At 32.0% G+C, this 24,586-nt stretch overlaps 1 protein-coding gene across 2 annotated transcripts; it reads left to right on the plus strand.

Moving 5' to 3' along the window:
* Positions 1–651: 651 nt before the first annotated feature.
* LOC111290673 (NADH dehydrogenase [ubiquinone] 1 beta subcomplex subunit 10-B-like) lies at positions 652–6,167 on the plus strand. 2 transcript variants are annotated; one of them, XM_022882079.2, is made up of 3 exons: positions 652–1,229; positions 1,618–1,672; positions 4,609–4,877. In XM_022882079.2, exons 1-2 carry the CDS (start codon positions 941–943, stop codon positions 1,647–1,649), a joined length of 321 nt encoding a protein of 106 aa, XP_022737814.1. In that variant the 5' UTR covers positions 652–940; the 3' UTR covers positions 1,650–1,672; positions 4,609–4,877. The 2 variants fall into 2 exon arrangements, with proteins under 2 accessions (XP_022737814.1, XP_022737815.1); XM_022882080.2 differs by lacking the exon at positions 4,609–4,877 and adding an exon at positions 5,176–6,167 and having other exon boundaries at positions 769–1,229.
* Positions 6,168–24,586: the final 18,419 nt, after the last annotated feature.

A 24,586-nucleotide genomic window follows, 5' to 3' on the forward strand; every position in this document is an offset into this window, starting at 1 on the left:
AAAGTTCTGGTTCAGACAATTATGAGTTTGAAGAATGCTAGCTATAGTCAATTATGATAATTGCTTTTCAATACTTGAGAATTTACTGGAACACGTCAATTTTTTTTTCTTAAAATCTGAAAACAGTTACCTATTTTTCTAAGTTAATTTCATGTTTTTGTTTGATGAAAGATGAAAGATGAAAGCTAATTTCGTGTAAAAAGATTGAAATTTGAAACCTAATTTTATTTATTTATTTTTTTTTAATAATTATTGAAAATAGGAGAAGTCCATACTAACTTTATCTCAAACAATATATACATGGAAGCTTTTAAAAGGTTAAAGGAAATAGTACCTCTATATACAATCAATTGTTTTGTATTTTTTTCAACTCAACCTTCATTTCGTGAATCATAATAAATTTTTATCACAAAAACATTTTAATGCTAAATTTAGAGCGCCATATCTCTCTTTTTATTAACAATACAAAATGTTTTCTAAATAAAATAAAAATTCTTACTTTGTTTGAAAAAAAAGAAAAATAACAAAATTCTTTTTTTCGTAAACAACAAAAAATCACAGCGAACCAAATACAGAGAGTTCGGACTTTTTAAAAAGGAAAGAAAGAAGATTAGGTTATAACCGGTTTGAGGACTTCGCCGATTGTGAAGAAATTTGTGAGAAAAAGGACCTAAACAATTTTTCTATAAAGCTTAAAATTTTCTTGACCGCTAGTTAAGAGTAAGAGAAGATTGATGATTGCAAGAGAGATTTCATTTACAACTTTCAAGCCTCAAGTAAATGAAAATCAACTGGGCCGAAAAACTACAAAAAGTAGTCCATAAATCAAATTTACGTGAAAGCCCACCACAAAAACACAATTTCGAACACCCTAAATCGCCGAAATACTAAAACCAACCACAGAGCAAAGAAGAGCAGAGAGAGAGAGAGAGAGAGAGAGATGGGGAGGAAGAAGCGAGTGCCAGAGTTCGAAGAAACGGCGCCGGATGACTTTGACCCTGCCAATCCCTACAAGGACCCGGTGGCGATGCTGGAAATGAGGGAGCATATAGTTCGAGAGAAATGGATCGACATAGAGAAGGCGAAGATCCTCCGAGACAAGGTCAAGTGGTGTTACCGTATCGAAGGAGTCAACCATCTCCAGAAGTGCCGCCACCTCGTTCGTCAGTACCTCGATGCCACCCGCGGCATCGGTTGGGGCAAGGATGGCCGCCACCCCTCCCTTCACGGTTCCTATCTTTTCCTTTTTAATATATATAAAACTTTTATTTTATTTATTTTAAACATGACCGGTTGTTACTTTTATTATTTGCTCTTTGCTTCCTGAATAAATTTTAAAAAATTAATATTTTCGCCTAAGACAATGTATGGTTTTGCTTTTATGTCTAAATTTGTCTATTTTGTTAGTTTTTGATTGAATCTAAATTTTTTTTTTTTTACTACATTTTACTTGTTAACAACTTTTGAGGAAGTGAAAAACAAAGCAAGTAGTAAAGGTAACCAAAAAAATGAGCATTGAGCTGTTTTTTGTTTATTTATTTGTGGATTAGTCAACATTGTTCTTTGGGGAAGGAATGACTGAACTGTATTAATTTTGTTAATGATTTGGGATTTTAGGTCCGAAGGTTGAGGAGGTTGAGTCAGAATGAGTGGCTGCAAACGGTTACGAAAGGTAGTCTAAGACCTTAATTCTTTCTTTATGTTATCTACTGAACAATCCATTTTACAGTTATTGGATCAACAGAATTATTTCTTGCTTTGTTGTTGTTCAACTGAATTATGATAATGTGAAGACAGGTTCTAATAATTCAAAGAGGATACATTAGAAGAATAAATAACTATATATGTGTGTGTGTGCACATGTGTGCAGAAAGGTGGATTAGGTGTCATATGCAAATTTGACTTGTGGATGCTAATTTTGAGAAATTGTTGAGTTGAAATAATAGCAAAAATACAGATAAAGCTGGAATCATATTTTCAAAGTAGTTAAAGAATCTTTCATTTTCCAATCATTCGATGAAGATATGGGCTGGGAATGGAAAAATTACATTTTGTAGTGCTTGACCTAATCTTACTTGATATTGATAATTAAAATTAAATTGTAATTGATAATTAAATTAAATTGATATTGATAGTTTTTGTGTTACAATGTACTTGTGATGAAGGAGATTTGATAAGGGGAAAATGTTTAATTAGTTTCAAAGTTGTAGCAATTTTTATTTAGATTGTTTCTTTAGTAGGCATTAATTTAAAATGAAGTAATAGTCTCTGTTAAATATGTTTGGGCTGGAGCTACCCTGCCTATAGTTTGGAAGTCTAAGTTCTCCTTTTATGTCAAAGAAAGGATAAGTACTAGACAATTATCTTTTGCAGTTTGGTTGTATGTCTTCCTAAACTCTGTATAACTTTGCTTTTAGATTAATTTTCTTTCCTTTTGAGTGCCTTCTTTTGGACAATTTCTATTCCTCAATAATGATTAACTAAGATCCTTGAAACATAAACTAAAGAAGGACTAAGAGGGCAAACAGAAAAAAGTATTACCTTTCATTTATGTTGCTGAATGCACGGTTTCATCCTTTGGACATTTTAAAATTCGAAGCATCTACCTTTATTTTGTGCCTCTGTTCTCGTTCTAACTGATAGAGGCTTGATGATTATCACCAACACTTGGGTATTTTCCAGTTTCATTTTAAATATTCTCTTTAAATATATCCTTCAAAATCCTTAATACCAATGCTGCGAAAGAAATTAACTTAAGATACCTAGGTTGTTGATTTTTACTTTTACTACTTGCATTTTGTTATTTATTAGGCTCGATTTGGTTGTCATTTTTGCTATTTGGTTTTAGTTTCTGAAAGCAAAAAAGCAAAAAGCTTGTTTGGATGCATAAGCAAATCAGAAATTTGAAGGATTATACACTAAATATATAATTCTTTTAGAGGACAATATTGTGATTCCACCTCTACATAGACACTTATAATTGGTGTTACATTTTAATTATTCTTGAATTTAAAATTAATTATAATATTGCTTTTTACCTTTTGCTTTTGCTTTATAGCAATTCTTCAAAAAGCAAAATGAAAGAAGCAATAGTGTCAATCAAAGGAGCCTACCTTGTTGTTCACTCAAAAGTTGCTACAAAAGAAAGACAAATAGTAAAAATTAAAATAATATTTGATTCAAGGTTAGCAAATAGATATATGTAAAACTGTTCCAGACATGATTGTTTTATGTAAAAGCATGTCATGTCTTTTGTTATATTTGAAAAATGTGAGTTATAAATTTTCAAATTATTGTTTGCTTTTGTATCCAAATGCATTTTCTGCATTTTGTTTTTGGAAGAAAAAAACAATTAGAAAAAAAAAGCACCGAGCTGAGCTTGAGATTTTCTTGTGAACTTTAGTTTTGGGTAAATTAATAAGCAAATAGAACACTTTTTTGTTGCATTCTACCCCTGTTTATCCTTGATAATGATTATTGACATACAGTTGGAGCTCCTTTTTATCCTTCATAAGGCTCACCGATTTATGTTAACAGTTAAAACCATTCTTAGGGTGCAAACTTGGCAAATATATCTGATTGATACGATTATATCTATTGTTCCCTTTCACCCATCTCAATTTTGTGGAGATTTCTTTTGGTGTCATTGTTTGATTTCCCCATCTTTTTGGTTAATAGAAAACTAAACAAGTGTTTCCAACTTCAATTGCAAGAATTCTTTTTAAGTAGAAACCTTGTAGAGAAATGGGCCAGTTTCGCCTGTGTAGGGTGGTGAATGCAGTTAAGTAAATGCATTCAAAGATATTTTGATAGCTTTTTAATGAAGATACTGATGACAAGGTGCATTCCAATGAGAAATTGTTCCTTGATTTCTTAAGTAGTTGACCATATCATCAATTGATTGCATTTGGAGGACAATCATTGATTTGCTGTATGCCTTGAAAGTGTGGTTGAGAGAGATTCTATCTGAGTGAGAATACATGGAACTTGTTTTGCATAGTGTTCACTGGTAGATCACCACAGTTATCATGATGTTATATCTAAACTAATCCATTCGCTTCATGATTTGTTTATCATTTTTTAAATGAATCTTGTTAATACCTTGCAGTTTTATAATGTGATAAAAACAATGATGGGGTGGGATATCTAAATATGTGTGGTAAGGAGGTTTATATCAATAGGTTTACGGTGAGAGTTTATATGAATGTTCTGCTCTAATAGGATACCCTAAGATGTGACTTGAAATTTAGATTTTCAGAGCAAATGAAAACAAGTAATAGATAAAGAAATAAAATTATTTCATTTTAGCTTCATGTGGTGGTGGTATTATTACATTTTGGTACCTTTGGTATCATCATGAATGAGACTTTTTTCTCTCCTTTTACTTTTCTGAATATATCATGGTCTGTTTAGTCTTCTGTTTTTATTTTATGAGGTATGACCACTGAGTTGTGCATTTCTGATCTAAAGAATGCCTTCAAAATTATTCAATCAATATATGTGGATGTGTAGATGACTTCTTCTGTGTCTTGGCTGAAGGTGTAAAATTTTGTGTTAAACTTCAATAACTTGCATAAATAGAATTAAAATTATGCTTCGCTGTTGCAGGTGACTAAATATAGCCAGCAGAGTAAGACATCAAGTGAGGGATTTGAATAATTGTTCGCTTTGTTATTAATGTTGTCTGTGTTGTAAGACTCTTATAACAAACCGGACATGATCTCTTTTTAATTTTCTTTTCTCCATTACGTTAATCTTTTTTTTTTCCCTTTTCCTTTCTTTTTAGCATCCTAAATATTGCTATTATTTGGGTTAGTCTATCTGTAACAGTACATCAGATAATAAAATAAGTTTATTGTGATTTCCTGCTTGATATATATTACCTTGTTGATAAAGGATTTGTAGTTTTCAGGCCCAGTTTGATTGCTGTGTGATGGAGATGGAATACAAACACGATACTGTCTTTTTCTGCTGTTTTGGGTTTAATTTAGGAGGTTGACTAAGATTCTCAACTGTTGTTCATACTCCTAAATTAGATCAGATGCAGCCTTAATTCATGCCATATAGTTGCTTTGAATGTTGTAGATGCTCTCTCCTTGTTCATTTTAGTTGTCCAACATGTAGTTTTACCATGTTCGGAGATATGATTTGGCTTTTTGTTTTGGATTTATGGAGCTATCTTTGTGCATACGATGAAAGCATCTGGAAGCTAGCGACTGGGTTAGCATGCATTCAGGACCTGAGCAGTGGGTTTTGCAATGCCTTGCTTAAAAAGAGTAGCGAGTTGCGTGTAAATTGGAGCTATCAGGTTTTTGTTCACAGAACCAGAGTTTTACAGAAAGAAGGACAGATAACAACAGAACAGAGGCTAGAGTTCAGAAAGGCTACCAAAGTAATTTCTGTGCTGTTCACGTCTGCTTGATCCTCCATGATTATGCATTGTTACGGTGAGTTCGCAGCATCTGCAAGTTTTGGCGAGTGCAGGTTGATTGAGTCTGGCACTGAGAATAAGATGCGATTAGAACAGAAGATGATGGGCAAGAGTGGGGCCTCTTAAATCTTGAGGCCTTTTCTTTTCTTGGATGTCAAGGCAATCTTTCTCAGTCAAGTGTACTGCCCTAAGCTGCATCTTGTCAAGCTACGAAGTACTTGATCTCCATTTTGGTCACTGCGAAGCTCGATAAAAACCTGAAAAAGAGTTAACAATTAGAAGGAAAGTATATCAAAAAGGGCAGATGAGTTAGAAGACAATCAAAACAAGTTTGAGAAAATAGATAATGAGATTTCCTCCTAAACTGGTATATCTGCATGTGTTGAAACCAGGAGCTCCTTCGGTCCAATGGGTGGGCAAAGTATGTAGAAGGAGTTGCTCCCACACCATGCATCTGGTTGAACTTAAGGAGTTGCTCCTAAACTGCGGGGTCTCGTAAGTTTAGGTGTATTTTGGATCGTAATCTTTGATTATTATGATATATATATATATATATATATATATATATATACACACATATTTATAGTCCTAACCTATTCTAACCACACGAAGAAATTAACGTTTCAATGTCTATGGAATAGTACTTAAACATTGGCATTTATTATTTATTTACGTTATTATGGCAACTATTTCTTTGTGGTCCGACCAGGCTAATGAAAAAACATTTTTGCTAACACATTCATTCTGTTAAATCAAACGTATGGTTTTTCACTCATGTTGTTCTTAACAAAATTGATGACACACACAAACAAAATCAGCTTCACAAATTATTTAACTTAAATAAACGATGTAGCTTTGAAAATTAGTGAAAAAAAAATTAAATTCCAACATTTTGGATGGTTTCCTGGGGCGACAATGCACAGAACAATTGCCCATATATATGCTAACAGTGCATGGGCTATGTATTCAGGTTTTTTTTTTTTTAAGTTTCACTTCAACAAGTTCTTAATTAAAGCAGGATTTTTTTAATGAAAATAAAAAAATAATAGCAATAAAGAGGCTAGGAAATCTGCTTTATATTTTCTTGGCACGTATTCACTATGAGAGTTGTGGTGCCAGCCAAATAATTAGTCTAAAATATTCAACCCTTAAGTGCAATCACAATTTGTTGGTTAGTTTTCATGTTTTTATAAAATTTAAGATGTTTTTTTTATCAAAATACTATTAAATATTTAAATAACGACGTTTGTATTTATAAATGCTATTAAAGACAAAAATTAACGATGTTTATCGATTAAAACGTCTTGAATAATCCTCTCTAAAAAATTGAAGTGATTATTGAAAGCGTTTTTTACATAAAACGCATTAAATAATCCTCTCACAAAAAATGGAGGTGATTATTGAAGGTGTTTTTCGCATCAAAATTAAAGGGAGCTATTTGCCTTGAAATCGCCTCTTAAATAAAATTGAAGTAGCTCTGTTGGTTAGATCATACGGTTGTTAGCCATAAAATCATAGGTTATATCCCTCCTTTTAGTCTTTTTTGGGTTTTTGAACAGATTATTTGTAAAGGATTATTCAAGGTGTTTCTGACAAAAAAAAAAAAAACATTCAATACTCTCCTCAAAACAATAGAAAGGGATTATTGAAGACGTTTTTTATCAAAAAACATCTTGAATAATCCCTTACAAAAAGTGAATAGGATTATTTAAGGTATTTTCTGGCCAAAACTACCTTCAATAATCCATTCAAAAAATTTTGGAGAGAGTATATTAAAGGCGTTTTTGGCCGAAAACACCTTCAATAATCCATTCAATAAATTTTTATGAGGGATTATTGAAGGCGTTTTGGATAAAAAATGCCTTCAACAATTCATAAAAAAAAAAAATTTAGAAGAGATTATTGAATGTATTTTTAGCCAAAAAAAATAACCCAATTCAATATTTTGTAAAAGATTATTTAAGAAATTTTCTAGCTAAAAATACATTCAGTAATATCATCAAAAAATATTCAATTTAATTATTTATGTGAAGTCAAGTGTAGATTTATACCTAGAAAATATTTGAAGTCAATTCTAGGTTTATGCTCAAAAAATATTTGGTTTATATATGTGATACTACGAATTACATTTTGAAATTTACATTACGAACATTGTAGTATTTCAATAAATTGACCACACATCCGAATTTAAAACTGATAATGTTGTCATATAAATATACTTTTCTCAAATAATCATACTCAATATATATGTATTCATATAAGCTACCAATTGATATAAAACAAGTATATACTAATAATATTAAATCAATACCCCAATCTAGAAACTTAAATTATCCATTTAACATAACATGTTAAATACATTATAACAACTAAAATGCATATATTTACACCGAGCCACCAATCTTTAACCTCAAGGTTTAGCATATGATAATACATACTCATACCACTCTTTACGGACTTCATCAAGTTCGTATGTTATGAAGCTTTTTTATTTTTCCATTAAAAAAAATCAGAAGTAAATGTTAATAAACGAGAACATAATTTAGCTTTTTTTTTTTTTTGAAGATATAATGATTTTATGAAATTAATACTAACCTTGAATGGTGTGGTCATAAAATCATATAAAACTATTTCCCTTATAAAATAAGAGACATAATATCTACATTCATTATATCCCGGTTGACGAGGTATCTAAAAAATAAAATCGAGTAGGTTTAGGAAACATTTATTTAAACAAACTCAGCATAAAAGAATGAATTTCACATTTACCAATAATGACACCAAATTTATCTTTGCTTTCTTATCAAATGCAAATATTACCCTAAATTGAAAAGAAAAAAATTACTTAATACAAAAATAAAAGTAATTATGAAGAAACAGAGGATAATATAATAACATATAATACCTTTTTATAAAATTTTTAATATCGAGGTTAGGCATCGCCGTTGGTTGAGCAAAATTAAATAGGTATGACATAAAGGAATTAGTATCAATCACAATAAAATGTCAATGATAACTGTAAAATAATAAGAATGATATAGTCAAATTATGCATCATCTCAGATTCGGGTAAGGTTGAAATAATTATTTGTATGAATATAACTTATGCAGCATTATATTTGGGCAAATAATAATCAGCTCATTTTTTCATACATTGAATCACATAACGAGCATGAAAAACGACTATGCCACTCTGCTCACTAATGAAATTCGTATCAATAAATCTAAATCTATGGGTCATTTGTCTTACCTTGACCCTTTATATAAAAAGTTACACGATAACAATCAACAATACTAGTAGTAATATCCTGTAATAAAGATTAATACATATTGACTTTGCATATTTATATTTATAAGCTAATCTCATATAAGCAACAATATTAGCAGTTGATATTTCATCTAGGTTACAAAATTTCTTAACCTCATCATCACCAATGTAAGAAACTAATAATTAATCAAATAACCCATCCTCGAACTCAATGTTAATGTAATTTTCCCTGGATAAATGAAAAAGTGAATAATTAGATAACTCGTTAATTGCATGAGCAAGGGTCATACTCTAAATCCTAACATCATGCTACAATATATAATGAAATATAAGTAATAAAACCAAATCAACAAATATAATAAACAAATAAATATTAAGTGAATAAACAATACCATACTTCATAGCTAGTACCGGAGGTTGGGTTTTCTGCCTGACTTGCAACGGAAGCTTGTCCTAGGTGGATGATGCTATCCGACTAGCCTACAGGCATGCTAGATTGCATTGCTGCCAACATTGCCTCTAAAGCTGTGAGTCGTTGCTGTTGCTCATTCAGTCGTTGCTGTTGCTCATTCAGGCGTTGCTCTTGGTCATTAAGTCTTTGTTGTTATTGCTTAATGATTATTTCATATTGTGCATTTGTTATTTGAGGGGTTTTGGGTTGATTACTGAAAAACTTGGATGGTAACACGAATTTATCAACCTTACGAACTCGATCATGTCTTTCTTTTACACTTAATGCTAAAGACAAGGGATCTTCATCTATTGGGTTGTCAGCTCACCAGATTTAACTTTAGTAGTATAATCATCCTGAAAGATAATAATAAAATGGGTTGTAACAACAAATCTATACAAGCTAGTATACAGTTATGCATACAAACACAAAGCTAATCATACGTGATATAATGAGCAGTTATACATACAATATTTTTAGCTATTTCTTCGGTTGCTTCATCTGCAAATGATCCATCTTTTGACAGATGTCATTGTTTCCACACATTCCATTGGAAACTTCAGTGCCAGAGCTAACTGATTCCTGATAAATTACCTTAATATAAGAATTAAAATCTATTAAATAAATGTTCATAAATATTTAGTTCTAAGTATAAAACAAGCGTATGAATACTTACAAGCTTATACTTGACATTTGTATAACCCTTTCTCGATGTCCGATGGTGATATATTGTTTGGCCCGAATATTCTTTTGTTGTTATTTGATTTTCTAGAAAAGAAAAAAAAATGTAAATCAAATATTAAGATATCAAATATATTACATAAAATCTTATAAATAATTTTTTGTAATGGGTATGCGTACTAAGAAATCTTCTGATAGCCAATCTCGAACAAAAGTCATCCAATCATCATAACTTATAGCATCTGTGTATGACTTAGGTGGAACAACCAATACATCATCCTATCAGCGAGTGATAAAATATATTGGGTTGTCAATCTGTTTTTAAAGTCTTTGAATGCTTTCTTAGCCGATTGCAACACAAGCTTTTTACACTCAATTAGGTTGTCGAACCATTCCTAAAAAATTTAACATAATTAGTATGAACATAGTGAATTTCAATTAAATGATCATTTAACAAATTTTATGAAATAGTTGAATAAACATACCACAACCAACTCTTATATATGATCTTTTAGATCATTAGGAACTCATCGCCAATTATGATACGTAATTGGAACGGTACTACAGATGACTACTCCAATATGAGTAACCAACTTGGCAGCACTGTCAGACACAGGCTACCCACTTTGATTAAAATTAATGTGAATTTTGGTGTCAGTCACTTCAATTTGTTTATTTCATCCTCTTACTTTTCTTTTTTGGCCTATAGGTGTGTCATCTTTATGTTTAGTAGTAAGAGAAGTATGTTGTTTGGATTCCATAATACCTATAATTTTATCATGATTATACGAAATACACCAAATTGTTTATCTAAATTTCACACATTATGTAATAAAAAACAACCAATATCATACTATAGTTACTACACCAATATACGTAAATCATCATCAAACCTATAATATTTTATGAGTACAAGTCATACTGTGATTCCAACCTTAAATAAGAGTTCTATGCAAAATAAATGATAAGTGAAAAAAATAGACACAAATTCCATAATACCATTCAACAAACCACAATATTTAAATCAAATTACACAGAAACACCATACATGTAATGAAAGGTGCTTGTACAACTAAGGTGACAGTGGAATGAATAAAAATAATATATATTTATATATAGTAAGGAACAAAAAAAATAACTATATTGAAGAATATAAATAATACTAAAAACAAATAAAATAAGGACATACCAATAAATAGAAAGGTACGCAGCGTTGAGTTGTTGAAGGTCGACGATGACGAAAGAGATAAAAAAACCTAAAGGCAAACTATATGGGTTTAGAGGTTTTGGTTTGGTTGTAATATTGTAGCTTTTAATTATTATCTGTAATAGCAGTTTTGATTCCAATATTCAAGACGAGAATGAATATAAAAAATTATCAATGAAAGCATTTTACAAAAAAAAAATACCTTTAATAATTTCCTTTAAAAATTTTCAAAAGATTATTGAAAGCGTTTTTTACTAAAAACGCCTTTAATAATCCCTTGATAAAATATTAAGAGATTATTGAAAGCATTTTATGTAAAAAAAACCTTGAATAATTTTTAAAAAAAATTTAAAGGGGTTATTAAAAGTATTTTCTTGAAAATACACCTTCAATAGTTTCCTATAAAAAATTTTAAATGATTATTGAAGGTGTTTTGTACAAAAAGTATCTTTAATAATCCCACAATAAAAAATTGAAAGGGATTATTAAAGGTATTTTCTGTAAAATACACCTTCAATAATTTTCTTTAAAAAATTTTAGAGAATTATTGAAGGTTTTTTTTGACTAAAAACGCCTTCAATAATTCTCTAATAAAAAAATTATAGTGAATTATTGAAGGTATTTTTTGTAAAAAATGCCTTCAAAAAATACCTTCAATAATCGCTTGTCCAAAATTGAAAAAGATTATTGAAAGTGTTTTTAGTCAAAAACATCTTCAATAATCTCCTCGTCAAAATTTAAAAAGATTATTGAAGGAGTTTTCCTTCAATAATCCTTTAAAAAAATTGAAGAGGATTATTAGTTAAAGGTTTTGTTCTTTATAGAAATTTGAATCATATGCCCTCTAAATCATTTTGTAATTTTAAATAATGTTAAATGTAGTTTTTTAAAACTTCCTCCAACTCAAAACATTAAAAGTTAGTGGCGTTTGTTTATTGAAAACATCTTTATTTGTTAGATTTATGTTTGTTTATCTTACCAACTTTACTAAAATTGTCCCCACACTTAGTGTATCGAATCCTTAACTTCAAGCTTCAGCTTCATTAATCTACTATTTCTCTTTCCATACCAACTACAATTTATTTTTCCTTTCTTTCAACTTTTACAATTCGAGCTTTGTCTTTTGGAACCCTATTTCTACTATTCTTTTGTTATTTACTCTAGCGTTTACTTCATTAGACTATTCTTTCAACTTTTGCAATTTTTGTTATAATTTTTGGTATAAAATTTTTCTCCAAAGCCCACATTCCTCAAATACCCATTTGGAACCCATTATATCAGGTAATTGAGAAAATACTTAACAACAAGGAGTTGAAATTTTATAAATGGGATGGTGACCTTTCCCATCTGTTACAAATTGTCAGGGATAAGCTAAATAAAGTTGTTAAGGTAACTTATTATGGTGCTTCATACTTGTAGTTAAAGAAACTAAGAAATCATTCAATTATTATAGAGAGATCTTTTAACTGATATTGTCATAGTGTGCATAACTACTTTGTTGTTATGGTCTTTTGTAAGTATTGGTTTTATTATTATTTTTTATTTAGTACATAGTATAATTAAGTATTTGACATGTTCATTTGCATATGATTTATTTATATAATTTTGTTTTGATGATGTAGCAAGTGCTAAATGGATAAAAGTTGGATGGAAAAGTCAAGATTAAGTCAAGAGTATCGAGATGGAGTGAAAATTTTTCTTAATTTTGTATTTGAGAATACAAGTGAAGATAATATGATATTATGCCCATGTTTGAAGTGTGCTAATATCGAATGGCAAATGCATGAAGTTGTTTTCGAACATTTAATTTGTATTGAAATTGTCTCAGAATATGTTAATTGGTATTTTCATGGAGAATTTGTACCGTCAAGATCTTCGCTTGGAGTTCCTTCAACATCAAAAGCTCTCCAACACTAACATGATTTTATTAGACAAGATGACATTGAAAGTATATTGCGAGATACTTTTAATATTCATAACCAACATTTTCATCATTCGTCTCCCCAAAATGATAGATTTAATGAGTAAAATATTGAAATGAATAAATTTGGTGAACATAAAATAAAGGTAGGTGACCAACAACCTAGTAGAGAAGCATCAAAATTTTATAGGCTATTTGTGGATATAAATAAAAAACTATATAAGGGATCTAAGCATTCAAAGTTATCTTTCTGTGTACGTCTTTTTCACTTGAAATGCTTATGTAGATGGACAGAAAACTCTTTGACTTTATTATTAGAGTTTATAAAAGAAATGTTTTCTTTTGTAAAAATCCTTGAATCTTTAAGGATTCAAAGAAGATGATCAAGGATTTGGGTCTTGAATATAAGAAAATTCATGGTTGTCTCAATGACTGCATGTTATATTGAGGTGATAAAAAAAATCAAGAATATTATCATTTGTGTGGTAATTCTCGTTAGGTGAAAAAAAATGCCAATGAAAAGTTGAAAGAGGATAATGATGAGGTCAATGTAAAAAGGAAGCCTGTAAAAGTTTTACGATATTTTTCATTAATACCATGACTTCAATGACTTTTCATGTCTTTCAAAATTGTAGATTCTATAAGGTGACATCATAGCAAGCAGACAAATGATGGATCATTGAGGCATTTTATAGATTATTTGGGATAAAAAATATTTTATTCTAGGTTTTCGGACTTTGCTTTTGATCTTCGAAATATTATGCTTGGACTAACTTCGATGGGTTCAACCAATTCAAAATTATGAGTATTTTTTATAGTACTTAGCAAGTTGTATTGATTTTGTACAATTTACCACCATGGATTGCCATGAAGCAACAGTCATTTATCTTATCTATGATAATTTTCGAGAAAAATATTCGAGTAATGATATAGACATTTACTTATAACTTTTTATTAAAGAGTTAAAGCAATTATAAAAAGGAGTTTAGACCTATAATGCATCCAAAAAAGAAAACTTCAATTACATGCTGCTTTATTATGGACTATCAATGATTTTTTTACTTATACAAATTTATCTGGTTTGACTACAAAAGGTCATTATGCTTATCCATGTTATGCTACACAAACATGTGCAAAGTGGTTACATAATGGTAGAAAGTTTAGCTATATGAGACATCATCGATAGTTAGATGATAATCATCGATTTAGATTCTAAAAATATCTTTTTAATGGAATTGAAGAGTTGAAGAGATCACCTTCACCAATTAATGGGTCTAATATCTTATTAAAGTTAAAAGATATTAATTTTACATATGAAAAATGACTTAAGCAAGAAAAAGAGTGAGAGAGATCTTTGAAGGTGTCTGACCTCCTATTATTCAAGTTAGTGATAATGATACTCAAGTTGATAATTTTGATGTTCAAAGTGATGAGGAAGAAGATGAAAAAAATGACCCTAATGAGTTTGAGTTGTGGAAAAAAAGTATATTTTTTGAGTTGCCTTATTGAGAATATAATTTATTATGTCATAACCTTGATGTGATGCACATAGAGAAGACTGTTTGTAAAAATTTTATTGAGATAATTTTCAATGTGAATAAAAGATCAAAGGATAACTTAAAGAGTTAGCTTGACCTATTTGATATAGGAATTCGCCCTGACCTTCATTTGAAATTGCTTCCTAATGGAAAATATTAATTGCCTCCTACTTGTTTTGGGATTTTTAAACCTGAAAAAGATATGTTTTGCAAGATTTTGAAAAATGTGAAAATTTTGGATGGCTATACATCAAATATATCGAGATGTGTGAATCTGAAGAAGTGAAAATTTTCTTCATTAAAGTCACATGATTATCACATTATGATGCAAGACTTACTTTCCCTTGTTTTATGTTCATCAATGTCAAAGCAAGTTACTTCAATGGCAATTAAATTGAGTAACATATTTAAAGCTCTCTGTGGGAAAGTTCTGAATGTGGAAGGGCTTGACAAACTTCAAGATCAAGCTATGATTACTTTATGCCATTTAAAGAAAAATTTTCCTCCAAACTTCTTCACTATTATAATGCACTTGGTTATCCATCTTTCATATAAAACAAAAGTCAGTGGTATTATCGATAGATTTATTCTATCAAAAGGTATTATTTGTTAATAACTTGATTAGGTTGTTAGTGTTGATCATATCACTTTAGTTAAAAAGGTATATAACAAATGTTTTTTAGGGAGGTTTTTATTGTTGCAACAAACACTATCCGAAAGGTTTTATTATTGAAGGATATTTAACAAAAGAGTGTATAACATTTTGTTCTCATTATTTGAAAGATGTTGAAACGAGATTTAATAGACCATCGAGAAATATTGGTATGTAGCATACTGACTTTATCTATAGTTATCTTTTTGAAAGTTTTGGACAACCAATAGGCAAAGCTAAAATGGTGGAGTTAGATGATAAATCTTGGGCATAAAGCACATCGATATGTTCTTTTTCATCATGACTAAATTAAATCGTTTCGCACATAAGTTTTCTTGCAAGGAAATTATTCATTCCATTAAGCATAGATTATTGTATTTTTCTTATTGTTAATACTTTATCATGATGCTTTGTAGTGAGTATAAAAATAATTTGAGAGCTCATGCATATTATCAACAATCAAATCCTTGAGAGCTTTATAAGTTACTCACAAAAAACTTTCAGGAATGGTTAGGAGCAACTGTAAGTAATGCCATACTTTTCATTATGAGAAATGAACATAAAATGCTTAGGGTATAAATAAAATTAATAACATATATTTATTCTACCTTTATAGGTTTGAAGTGGAAGGCTTGTTAGTGAAGAGGTGAAGTATCTTTCACAAGGGTCGAATAGGATTGTGAACTGATACAAAGGTTTCATCATCAATGGATTTAGATTTCATATTAAATATCGTGAAAGATTTAGAAGTACATAAAATTCAAGAGTTGTTGTTACTTCATCAACTACTAGCTATGCTAGTGCTAGGGACACAAACCCTTTAGAAGAAATATTGACTATTGTGGCACAATTAATACCATCATTGAGTTGAATTATTGTGGCAGGTAGACAGTTGTCTTATTTCGATGTGATTGGGTTGATATTTATAGTGCGAGGGGTATTAAGAAAAATCAATTTGAAATTACAATTGTGAATTTTTTCGATTAATTCACACTGGATAACAACTCATTGATGAACCTTATGTTTTTTCCTTTCAAGTTAAACAAGTTTTTTATTATGAAGACCCCAAAAAATTGGGTTGGTTTGTTGTTATTTGAAACACACCTAGAGACTTATTTGATATGGGGTTAAATATCAAAGATAATGTTGAACATAGAGCTAAATATTTTTCTTTTGTTAAACAAAACTTGGATGAAAATATCTCCAGTACCTCTGTTCAGTAGGTCTATAAAAATGTTACTGAAGACATTTATGAACTATGGTGGATCATCCATATTTTGTAATTCGAGTCTTTAAAACATAATGTAATAAATGCTTGTATGTAATTAATGTTGCATTCACTTTTATTTCAATTATTGTATTGTAAGTCATACATTATCTTTTAATTTAATTAAATTGATATGTTCTTTATATATCATTGGTTATGATTTTTTAACTATTCAATGTCTTTATCTACGTTTTTTACATATTTTTTTTTTATATATTTGCTTTTGTGATACAGCTAAGCTACAATACGAAAGAGTAGATTGAAAGGAATACATATCAAAGATATTAGTTCAGAATCATTTGCGGCACCAGTTGATCTTAGCTATGGACTAAATCCTTTAGAGAGGAATGTATGTAGTGTCGGTTCTAACTTAGTCACTTCTAATCTTTTAACTGATATTGGATCTGACAATACAAAAGTACAGATTTAGATAGTATCCTGTCAATTGATTCTGCTTTTAATTTGAATGCATGTATCATAAACCCTATATTTAGTGTCATAACGTCTAGATCCGGGGATCTATCGTTAGACATTGACTTTTAGGGAGTCGCCACCAATCTTTTTTTATCTAGGTGCGATTGGTCACCTAAAGAATCTGTCCTTCAAGGGAACACCTAAGTTTAAGGGTCCCTAAAAGAATAGGTTCAGGTCTACTAACCAGAACAGAGTTCGGGAGTTCGGTTATGTGTGAGGAAGGTTATAGCACCCTCACAACGCCCATCAAAAGATGGTACCAGCTGAAATTCGTGTTATCCAAAAGCCTTAAAATTTTACCAAGTAATTAATTATTGGAAAATTTTCTCAATTGACTCTAATACTTTTAGCAGAAAATTGAGAAAACTTCCTCACCTCAAGAGTATGCAAGAAAAACTACTGTTTCACTTGCAGAGGCTCCGTCGTCAGATTATTTAAAGAAAAAAACAAAACCAAAATTAAGATAGAAAGGAAGGAAAGAATGATTTTTTTTTTTGTAGGGAAAATTGATACTTTCAACTTTTCCTCAAAAACCCTTTTTTTGAAAATTTATTTCTAAGGAAAAATTGATACTTTCAACTTTTCCTCAAAAACCCTTTTTTTGAAAATTTATTTCCAAGAAAAATTGATACTTTCAACTTTTCCCCAAAAATATTTTTTGAAAATTTCGATTTTCAAGGAAAATTGATACTTTCAACTTTTTCTCAAAAACCCTTTTTTTGAAAATTTATTTCTAAGAAAAATTGATACTTTCAACTTTTCCCCAAAAATATATTTTCTTTGAAATTTTGATTGTCAAGGAAAATTGATACTTTCAACTTTTCCTCAAAAACCTTTTTTTTTGAAAATTTATTTTTAAGAAAAATTGATACTTTCAACTTTTTCCTAAAAATATTTTTTTTTGGAAAATTTGATTTTTATTTGAAGAAAATAGAATAATAAAAAGTAAAACAAAAATAAAAATAAAACTAAGATAAAAAGAATATTAAATAAACCTAATATAATAAATAAAAAAAATAAATAAACAAATAAAAAACATTCAAAGAAAAAAGAAAAAAAAAAAAAACCTGGAGCGGCTAGGATTGCGGCTCGGCTCGGCTCAAGGCAGGGAAACGGCTCGGGGGGAGCGGCTTGGCGGCTTGGCGCGGCTCGGCTCGGCTCGGAGGGGTCAGGCATGCGCGGGTCAGAATCGGGTCGACGCTCGGGTCGGGTCGGGTTCGGCAAAACGCGCGGATCCTCTGGTTACTTAAGGCCAAAACGACGTCGTTTTGGGAGGGTATAAAAGGCAATCCCCTTCGTTTTTTCGGCAGAACGCTCCTCCCTCTCTCTCTCTTCTTCCCTTTTTCTCTCCCTTCTCTCTAAAAACTGAAGAACACCGGTGTCGGATTCTGGAAAATGTCATCGGAATCTGGAAATTTCATCGGAAGTTGGCCGGAAGATCGTCGGTTTCTGGGATTCTTTGTCGGAAACTGGGCAGGTCACCGAAAACTTCAATGTTCGCCGGAATTGTTGTCGAAAAATTCAAATTTCGTCAGAATTTTCGTCGAAATCTGGAAATTTCCCAGAAATTTCCAGAAAAATTTTTTCGCCAAAAATTTCTAAAAATTTTTTCTAACTCCCAGAACACTCCTAAACTTTTCCTAGCTTCCTATACGCCTCTTTTTCTCTCAAATCAGTAGCTTTGCTTACTGTTTTCTGTGTCTTTCAGTCTACCACAGGGGTCCTTTATATAGGGATTGATCAGGAGTTTCTGATCAATCTCAATTCCCCTTTGGACGGGAATTCAATCTTTGAATCCAGTCTGGACTCTTCTGATTGAATTCCCACTCCCAGTGGGATTCTTCAACTTTCAATCCTAGCCCTCCAAAATAAAAATCAAAATAAAAAAAACTAGATAATTAGAAAAGATAAATCAAAAGATATTATAGGATAAAAATAATAATAATAAAAATCAGATATATAATTAGATAAGTAAAAATACAAAAATAAATAAAATAAAAAAGATAAAAAATATATATATATATACATATTAGTAATAATACATAAATAATAAAATACACATAAATATTAAAAAATAAATAAATAAATATATACATATATTAATACATAATAATAATAATAAATAATACAATACATAAAATACAAAAGAAGAAGAAAAAAAAATACAAGATAAAATTGAATTGGACTTACCCATTTGGGCCAGGCCCAATTGATCTGGGCCTGGACCCAATTGGGTGTCTACAGCTGCCCCTCTTTGCACATTTTCTGTGAAACAAAAATTGCGCAAAGACGTAGACACCCAATCAAGACTCAACTCAACATTTTTTGGTTTTTTTGTTTTTTTTGTTTTTTTTTGTTTTTTGTTTTTTGTTTTTTTCTTTTTTTTGTTTTTACCAAAGCTCCTCTAAACAGAGGCTCAACGACTTTGAGAAACATAAATTGCTCCTCTAAACAGAGGCACCACGACTTTTGAAAAAGTAAATTGCTCCTCTAAACAGAGGGACCACGACTTTGAAAAATAAATTGCTCCTCTAAACAGAGGCACCACGACTTTGGGAAAAGTAAATTGCTCCTCTAAACAGAGGCAACGGAACTTTGAAAAGTAAATTACTCCTCTAAACAGAGGCAACGAAACTTTGAAAAGTAAATTGCTCCTCTAAACAGAGGTACCACGACTTTGGAAAGTAAATTGCTCCTCTAAACAGAGGCAACGAACTTTGAAAAGTAAATTGCTCCTCTAAACAGAGGCACCACGACTTTGGAAAGTAAATTGCTCCTCTAAACAGAGGTAACGAACTTTGAAAAGTAAATTGCTCCTCTAAACAGAGGCAACGGAACTTTGAAAAAGTAAATTGCTCCTCTAAACAGAGGCACCACGACTTTGGAAAGTAAATTGCTCCTCTAAACAGAGGCAACGAAACTTGGAAAAGTAAATTGCTCCTCTAAACAGAGGCACCACGACTTTGGAAAAGTAAATTGCTCCTTGACAATCATGTCCAAAAGAGTTGAAAGTTGTGTTTGAAGGGATTTCAGGAGATTATGCCCAAAGGTCTTATAGATCAACCCTGATACCAAGAGACATCCTATTTCAAGGATTAGGAACTTACCTGACAAGTTTCTTCTCAAACTTGCAAAGTCTTTTCGTATCTATCTTTTTCATGTGGGATGTTGGAACACCCCTGCTTCTTGAATTTGTACACTATACTTTCCTGAAAGTAGTGTATGCTATGCAAATGCATATGAATTTCAATGCATGCTATGCAAATGTTGGCCAATTAATTCCTGTTCAATGTATGGTACTCAAGTTTCTCAAGCTCTTTTCTTGGGCATCAAGCCCTTTGATTCCTCAAAGATCCAATGACACTGTTCTTCTAAGATCGAACCAATGTGACTCTTAATTATTTCTTCCATTCATATTCTTCCTGTAACAAAAATCTCTTCTCAAATTCAATGTCATAATCAGGAGCTGAACATCTCGATTCTACCTTTATCACTCTTGATTTATTCAATGTAATGTAAAAATCTTTTTATGTTGTTATTCATTCATCAATCATTATTTCCAACTCAAAAAGGGAGAATGCATTTGCACATTCCTTTCATGATGGGGTATTAAGAAGAAAAGGATATGAATGGTAGGGAAACAGTCATCAGAAAAAAGAGTAAAGAATGAAATAAAATGTTTCTTTATTAGCAAATGTCGGTAAACTTTGGCCAAGAAAGAATTACAAGGATAGGTATGGGGACAAAGCCCAAAATGAACAATAAGATAATCATGATAACACATCTCAAAGTTTTTTCTGAAAACTCAACCCTCTGATGTATTTAACAACTTGGAACTCTTCTGAATTTGCTAACCTCCATATCAGCAGACTTTCAGATTCGATGCTGTATTCTCCTTATCTAAGCCACTTTTTCAAGTTTTCAACTTAGACAAACCCCCTATGACTCAAACCGCCCTTTTGGGGTTTTCGCCTTGAGTCCTCCTTGTTCACTTTTTTTCATCATTTTCATTTTTTCATTTTTCATTTTTTCATTTTTTCATTTTTCATTTTTCATTTTTTCATTTTTTCATTTTTCATTTTTTTCAAGCATAGTATTTTTTCACAGCATCAGAATTTACAGGATGGGGTAAATCATTTCCATCCATCTCAGTCAGTATCAATGCTCCACCCGAAAAGGCCCGTTTCACCACATACGGCCCTTCCCAATTCGGAGTCCATTTTCCTCTACTATCATGCTGGATTGGGAGAATTCTTTTCAAAACCAACTCTCCTTCTCGAAAGCAACGAGGCCGAGTCTTCTTATCATGAGCCCTCATCATTCTTCTTTGGTATAGCTGACCATGGCACAGTGCAGTCAATCTCTTTTCTTCTATGAAATTTAACTGCTCATAACGTTCTCGAATCCATTCATCCTCCTCCAACTCGACTTCTTTTAAGACTCTCAAAGAGGGGATCTCTACTTTCACTGGTAGTACAGCCTCCATCCCATAAACCAACGAAAATGGGGTTACCCCAGTAGAGGTGCGAACTGACGTTCGATATGCATGCAATGCGAATGGCAACTTCTCATGCCAATCTTTGTAAGTCTCTGTCATTTTTTCCAAAATCCTCTTTATGTTCTTATTGGCTGCCTCAACTGCCCCATTCATTTTCGGACGGTATGGTGCCGAGTTATGATGCTTGATCTTATATTGAGCACATATTTCTTGCATCATCTTACTATTTAGATTCTTGGCATTATCTGAAATAATTTTCTCTGAAAGTCCATATCTACAGATGATCTCCTTTTTTATGAACTTGCAAACCATGGAGTGTGTCACATTTGCATATGAAGCTGCTTCTACCCATTTTGTGAAGTAATCTATCATTACAAAAATGAATCTGTGCCTGTTAGAAGCCTTTGGGGTGATTGGACCAATGACATCCATGCCCCACATTGAAAATGGCCATGGTGATGCCATAACATGTAAAGCAGACGGCGGAGCATGAATCTTATCAGCATATATCTGGCATTTATGGCATTTACGAGCATAGTCAATGCAATCATTCTCCATCATCAACCAATAATATCCCGCTCTCATAATCTGTCTTGCCATCATATGTCCACTAGTATGTGCCCCACATATTCCATCATGCACCTCTTCAATGATTTTTTTTGCTTCAGTCTCATTTACACACCTCAATAGTACTTGATCCTTGCTTCTTTTGTAAAGGATATCCCCGTCCAGGAAAAAGCTCATAGCCAATCTTCAGATGACCCTTTTATCATTTTCTGTTACATGAACTGGATATTGCTGATCCTTGACATACTGTAAGATGTCATAATACCAGGGTTTTCTATCTTCTTTCCCCTCTACATTAGAACAATATGCTGGTATGTCCTTAACATCTAACTTGATGGGCTGAATGTCGGTGTCATCATTAATTCGAATCATTGCAGCCAGAGTAACCAATGCATCAGCAATCACGTTTTCTTCCCGAGGTAAGTGATCGAACTGGACATCTTCAAATTGTTTCATCAACTCTATAATATACTTATGATATGGAACGAGTTTTGAGTCTCTCGTTTCCCATTCTCCTTTCAACTGGTATATAACTAGAGCTGAGTCTCCAAACACTTTCAGTGCTTTCACTCTTCTTTCTATAGCAGCTTGCAGGCCCATAACACATGCCTCATACTCAGCGATGTTATTTGTGCAATTAAAATTTAACCTCGCTGTTACAGGGTAGTACTATTCTTCTGAAGAAATCAAAATTACCCCAATTCCATGCCCCAAGGCATTGACAGCTCCATCAAAGTACATTCTCCAACATTTTTCTCCATGCTCCCTTTCTTCCAGTTGAGAAATAGTCATCAAGTCTTCATCAGGAAATTCTAGCTTCATCGGCTCATACTCTTCAGTAGCACGATCTACAAGAAATTCTGCTATAGCACCCCCTTTTATTGCTTTTTGGCTCACGTATATAATGTCGTATTCTGAGAGCATTACTTGCCATCTAACGATTCTCCCAGACAAAGAAGGCTTCTCGAAAATGTACTAATGGGATCCAATTTCGCTATGAACCATGTAGTGTGATAGAGCATGTACTGTCTAAGTCTTTTGGTAGTTCACGCTAATGCACAACACATTTTCTCCAATGACGAATACTTGGATTCGTATTCCGTGAACTTTTTACTCAGATAATAAATAGCTCTCTCCTTCCGGCTAGCCTCATCTTGTTGCCCCAGCACACATCCCATTGAATTTTCATATACAGTTAGGTACAAAATTAAAGGTTTTCCTGAAACATGTGGCACCAATACTAGAGGGTTCGATAAATATTGCTTGATTTTATCAAACGCCTTTTGACATTCTTCATTCCATTTTCCAGGATTATCTTTACGAAGAAGCTTAAAGATGGGATCACATTTGTAGGTAAGCTGAGAGATGAACTGAGAAATGTAGTTCAATCTACCCAAAAAACCTCGAACTTCTTTTAATGTGCTGAGAGGTGACAAATTTTGGATGGCTCGTATCTTATCGGGATCGACTTCAATTCCTCTTTCATTGACTACGAAGCCTAGGAACTTCCTTGACTTTACCCCAAAGGTGCACTTAGTTGGGTTTAATTTTAGCTGAAATTTTCTCAACCTCTCAAATAACTTTCTGAGGCTGGTGACATGATCTTCATCCCCACAAGACTTTGCAATCATATCATCTACATACACTTCGATCTCTTTGTGCATCATGTCATGGAAGAGTGTTACCATGGCCCTTTGATATGTTGCCCCAGCATTCTTTAACCCAAAAGGCATGACTTTGTAGCAGAAAGTTCCCCACATGGTCACAAAAGTAATCTTTTCCATATCATCTGCAGCCATCTTTATCTGATTATACCCCGAGAAACCATCCATAAAGGAGAAAATCAAATGCTTAGCCGTGTTATCTACTAGTGTGTCAATATGAGGCAAAGGAAAGTTATCCTTTGGGCTAGCCTTATTCAAATCTCGATAGTCCACACACATTCGTACTTTTCCATCTTTTTTAAGAACTGGGATTATATTGGCTACCCATTCTGGATACTTAGCCACTTGTAGAAAACCTGCATCAAATTGTTTCTTCACCTCCTCTTTAATCTTTAGTAGCATTTTGGGCTTCATCCGTCTCAGTTTCTGTTGAACTGGCTTACATTCTGACCTTAGAGGCAATCTGTGCTCCACTATCTCTGTGCTCAGCCCTGGCATATCCTGATAAGACCAAGCAAATATATCTATAAATTCTCGGAGTAAGTTTGTCAGTTGTTGCCTATCTTCAGATGAAAGTGAAGTGCCCATTCTGACCTCTTTCCTATTTTTCACATCTCCCAGATTCACTAAGTCTACTAACTCTTGATGGGGCTTAATCGACTTATTTTCTTGTTCAATCATCCTCATTAGGTCCGGAGGCATAACATATTTTTCAGAATTCTCTTCATTATCAAATTCATCAGTATTAATTGAATTCTCAAAGCTAATCTCTTGATTGTTATCATGATTATCCTCATGTTCATTTAAAGACCTGCAATTGAATGAAATGGGATATGTTGGCAAGATGTACTTGGGAAGATGGAAATAATGAAAACACAAGAAGAAATGAATGAAAATGCATACTTCCTAATTTTATTAAAAATAATAAATGATGAATGGCCCGAACAAAAAGATCACCCCAATGCCTT

Source organism: Durio zibethinus, chromosome 11, assembly GCF_047325235.1.
Source record: "Durio zibethinus cultivar Kanyao isolate XHJ-2024 chromosome 11, ASM4732523v1, whole genome shotgun sequence".
Classification (NCBI taxonomy): Eukaryota; Viridiplantae; Streptophyta; class Magnoliopsida; order Malvales; family Malvaceae; genus Durio; species Durio zibethinus.